The sequence below is a fragment of the Rhinolophus sinicus genome, linkage group LG11 (genome assembly GCF_036562045.2).
Source record: "Rhinolophus sinicus isolate RSC01 linkage group LG11, ASM3656204v1, whole genome shotgun sequence".
NCBI lineage: Eukaryota > Metazoa > Chordata > Mammalia > Chiroptera > Rhinolophidae > Rhinolophus > Rhinolophus sinicus.
Genome location: NC_133760.1, coordinates 10990300 through 10995259, shown reverse-complemented (window position 1 = coordinate 10995259; position 4960 = coordinate 10990300). Strand labels below are relative to the sequence as shown.

At 42.4% G+C, this 4960-nt stretch overlaps 1 protein-coding gene across 1 annotated transcript; it reads left to right on the top strand.

Annotated features, from left to right (window-relative positions):
* The first annotated feature begins 1131 nt into the window (after positions 1–1131).
* Positions 1132–1762, top strand: LOC109458022 (large ribosomal subunit protein uL24). The gene has a single exon (XM_019751330.2). It carries the CDS (start codon positions 1385–1387, stop codon positions 1760–1762), a length of 378 nt encoding a protein of 125 aa, XP_019606889.2. The 5' UTR covers positions 1132–1384.
* The last annotated feature ends 3198 nt before the right edge of the window (positions 1763–4960 follow it).

Sequence of the window (4960 nt, the reverse complement as noted above, 5' to 3'; positions counted from 1 at the left end):
GAGGACAGGACATAGATCTTAATGGGAAGAGAGTAAAAAAATCAGTGGCCATTTTTTAAAACAGCCATAAGGATAAAACTACCTTTGCTATAGGTGCATATGTAACTTTTGACTCCCCAAAAACTTAACTGCTAATAGCCTACTGTTGACTGGAAGCTTTACTGGTAATATAAACAGTTGATTAATGCATATTTTGTATGCTATGTGCATTATATACTACTGTATTCTTATAATACAGTAAACTAGAGAAAATAAAATGTCAAGAAAGTCATAAGGAAGTGAAAATACATCTAGAGTATTTATTGAAAAAAATCGGGGTGGCCAGATGGCTCAGTTGGTTAGAGCACAAGCTCTTAACAGCAAGGTTGCCAGTTCAATTCCCAGATGGGCCAGTGAACTGTGCCCTCCACAATTACGCCTTTCAACGTAGATTGAAAACAACGACTTCACATCCTGGAAAAATACGCTATTCTCAAATATTCCCCAATTAAAAAAAAATCTGCATATAACTGAACCTGTACGATTCAAACCTGTGTTGTTTGAGGGTCAGCTGAGTGTGTGTGTGTGTGTGTGTGTGTGTGTGTGTGTGTGTGTGTAAAATGTATAAAATGGAATATTATTCAACCATAAAAAGGAAATCCTACAACTTGTGACAATATGGATGGAACCTGAGAGTACTATGCTAAGTAAAATAAATCAGAGAAAAACAAATATTAATACTCTATGATCTTATGATCTTGCTTACTCATATATGTAGAATCTAAAAAAGCTGACTCATAGAAACAGAGACAGATGTAATGTACAGCATGATGGCATAGTTAATAATATGGTACAATACAATAATACTGCATTGTATATTTGAAAGTTGCTAAGAGAGTAGATCCTAAAAGTTTCCATCACCAGAAACAGAACTTTTGTAACTATATATGATGATGGATGTTAACTAGATTTACTGTGATAATCATTTTGCCGTATATACGAACATTGAATTACTATGTTATACACCTGAAGCTAATGTAATGTTATGTCAATTATATCTCAATAAAAATTAATTAATTAAAAAGAAACAAGGAGCAGAATGGTGATGGCCAGGGGCTGGGGGATGAGGGATATGAGAAGATGTTGGTCAAGGGTACAAACTTTCAGTTATAAAAATGAATAAGTTCGAGGATCTAATATATAACATGGTGTTTATAGTTAATAATACTGTAGTATATAATTGAAATTTACTAGCAGAGTGGATCTTAAATGTTCTCACCACAAAAAAAATGGCAACTATGTGAGGTGATGGATGTGTTAACTAACTTTATTGTGGTAATCATTTCAAAATATACACATATAGCTCTTCCATTCTGCTGCCATCACTGAAGAACCAGCAGCCAAAATGAAGTTCAACATTTTTGTGACTTCTGACCAGAGCAAGAACGGTAAAAGGCATTTCAATGCACCTTCCCACATTCGCAGGAAGATTATGTCTTCTCTTTCCAAAGAGCTGAGACAGAAGTACAATGTTCGATCCATGCCCATCCGAAAGGATGATAAAATTCAAGTTGTCCGAGGACACTACGAAGGACAGCAAATTGGCAAAGTAGCCCAGGGTTACAGGAAGAAATACGTCACCTACATCGAGCCAGTGCGGTGGAAGAAGGCTAATGGCACCACTGTTCAGGGGGGCATTCACCCCAGCAAGGTGGTTATCACTAGACCAAAGCTGGACGAAAACCATAAAAAGAACCTTAAATGGAAAGCCAAATTTCACTAAGTAGGAAAGGAAAAGGGCAAATATAATGAAGAAACAATTGAGAAGATGCAGGTATAAAGTAATCTTATGTACAGCTTTCATTAAAAACTGTTAAGATGAAAATACGTGTGTGTGTATTAAATCATGTTATACACTTTAAGTTTGTTCAATTTTATTTGTCAATTATATCTCAATAAAGTCAGTGGGTTGTATCATTATTGAAATAGCCAAAGTTCTCGCTAGGCCAAGGCCCTCACTGACCTCACCTCCTCCCTGACACCCATGCTTTTCAGCCACATGGGTCTCTTCCTTGAATTTCTGCACAGCCTACCTCCAGGCCTTTGCACTGTCTGTTCTCTCTGCCTGGAATGCCCTTCCCTACATGACTCACTTGCTAATTTACTTCAGATCTTGATCATAACCTCAGAGAGGCCCTTCTTGGCCACCTTCTCTAAAATGATGCTCCCACACTTTGCTATTCTCTCCCCACACTTTGCTTTATTTTTCTTCATTGCCTATGTTGCATTCTGATAAATGCTTATCTGGTTGTTGTCACTCTTCCCCTAGGAATGTGAGCTCCATGAGGGCAGAGATTTGTCTTGCTCACTGTGGAATATCCAGCCCATGGCACAGGGAACATTACTATCCACCTTATTTTTTAAATGCATTTAATAGTAAATTGCAAAAATGAGGTCTGACCATTAAGTTCGTGAACTCATCCTAGAACTAGTACTATATACTTCATTGTTGAATATCACTATGGTCACCTTTGAAATACTCCTCTTGGGAAGCTATGCACTGATGCCAGCACATAGTTCATCCTTCAAAGCAATTTTGGAACTCTTTTTCTGGAATGGCCATCAGAGCTGTTGTCATATTACCCTTTATGTCTTGAATCTCATCCAAATGTCTTCCTTTCAATATTTCCTTTATCTTTGGGTAAAGAAAGTCATTGGGAGCCAGATCAGGTGAGTAGAGAGGGTGTTCCAGTACAGTTATTTATTTACTGGCTAAGAACTCTCTCACAGACAGTGCCACGTAGGCTGGTGCATTGTAGTGATACAAGAGCCATGAATTGTTGGCCAAAAGTCCAGGTGGTCTAACTTTTTCACACAGTCTTTTCAGCACTTCCAAATAGTAAACTTGGTTAACTGTTTGTCCAGTTGGTACAAATTCACAGTGACTAATTTCTCTGATATCAAAAAAGTTTAGCAACATTGTTTTGACTCTTGATTTGGACTGATGGAACTTTTTTGGTCGTGAATTGGCTGACTTCCATCGTGCACTTTGATGCTTTGTTTCAGGGTCGTGTTGGTATATGCATGTTTCATCACCAATGATAACATTGTCCAAAACATCATCTTGCCTTTCCAAAAGATCTTGGCAAACTTCTACTCTCCTTTGCTTTTGTTCATCAGTGAGCTCCATCGGGACCATTTTTGCAAACACCTTTTTCATGCCAAGATTTTCAGTTAAGATTATCCTAACTGGAGGTGGATGGGTGGCTCAGTTGGTTAGAGCGCAAGTTCTGGGCAACGGGGCTGCTGGTTCAATTCCCACATGGGCCAGCGAGCTGCGCCCTCCGCAACTAGAATGAAGTCAATGAGCTGCCGCTGAGCTCCCGGGTGGCCAGATGGCTCAGTTGGTTGGAGCACGGGCTTTCAACCACAATGTTGCCGGTTGGACTCCTCAACTCCTCGACTCCCACAAGGGATGGTGGGCTCTGCCCGCAACTAAGATTGAACACGGCACCTTGAGCTCAGCTGCTGCTGAGCTCCCGGATGGCTCAGTTGCTTGGAGAGCGTCCTCTCAACCACAAGGGGTTGCCAGTTCGACTCCCGCAAGGGATGGTGGGCTGTGCCCCCTGCATCTAACAATGGCGACTGGAGCTGAGTTGTGCCCTCCACAACTAAAATTGGAAGGACAACAACTTGACTTGGGTGGAGCTGATGAGTCCTGGGAAAAACACACTACTGTTCCCCAACAAAAAGTCCTGGAAATACACACTGTTCCCCAATAAAGTCTTTTTCCCCTTCCCCAATAAAATCTTTAAAAAAAAAAAAAAGATTTTCCTAACTGTTTCTCTATCGATGTTTACTTGGTCTGCTATGCTTCTCACCGTCAGCCGATGATTTTGATGCACAATTCGATGAATTTTTGCAATGTTTTTGTCAGTTCTTCTTGTTACTGGCTGCCCTGACCTCTCTTCATCAGTAACACATTCTCTCCCCTCAGAAAAACGTTTAATTCATTTGTACACTGCTGTTTTCTTCACGATATTATCCCCATAAACTTGGACTAACATGTCTCTGATTTCACTTGCACTCTTGCCAAGTTTAACAAGACATTTAACGTTTGTTTGTTGCTCTAATTCAAACTCAGACATTCTCGTGACAGCAGAGACCCCCACGTACAAAACACATAGGGGCATGAAAATGGACACATAACAGAACCAACACACAGGCACTGGATCTGCAAGGAGCAGAATACACAATCCCACCAGAGGGAGACCCCAATGCAAGTACACAGAGACACACAGATGAGATGCAAAAAAATCAAGGGCACCTTGTCAGCTGTTGTCACCACAGTCACCACATGCAAGGAACTGAATGTTCACTAACCCAGGACATCCTCCCTCTAGTCTGGTAAGTGGATTCTATTCTCATTCCCATCTTACAGATGGACAAACTGAGGTCCAGGGAGGCCAGTCACTTCCAAGGTCACATGGTTCCTGGTAAGGCTGGGTTCCCAGCCTGGGTCTTTAGGCACCCCCGTGGGTGGCTCCCACAGAACAAGCTGTGGTCCTATTTCTGCACCCAGGTATGTCTTTTTTGCGTGAAGCTCTGGTCTCCCAGGAGTACCCTGAGTATACCTCAGGGATGCCCACCTAGCAGGTGTTCTCCTGGTTCTGGTTTCTGAGGTTTCGCCAGGAATGGAGTTCCTGACCCAGCTTGTCTCCTGAATATGTCCCGTGGGCCGGCAGCGTGCCCCTGCGTGTCTTCTCCTGTCCCAGCCTCTGTGCTTCCATGACATCTGTGTGTGTGTGTGTGTGTGTGTGTGTGTGTGTGTGTGTCCTTGTCTGAGGAGGAGCTGTGAGTGCGAGGGGAGTGCCGGGCTGGGGCTGGGCTAGGGGTGGAGGCCCGGGAGGGGGGGCTCACACAGGCTGAGAGGGGAGTGGAGTTCTGGAGGAATGTTTACGGGACACCAAGAGAGCCCAGA

Coding starts and splice junctions, on each gene's coding strand:
- LOC109458022 (XM_019751330.2), top strand. CDS start 1,385: ATGAAGTTCAACATTTTTGTGACTTCTGACCAGAGCAAGAACGGTAAA.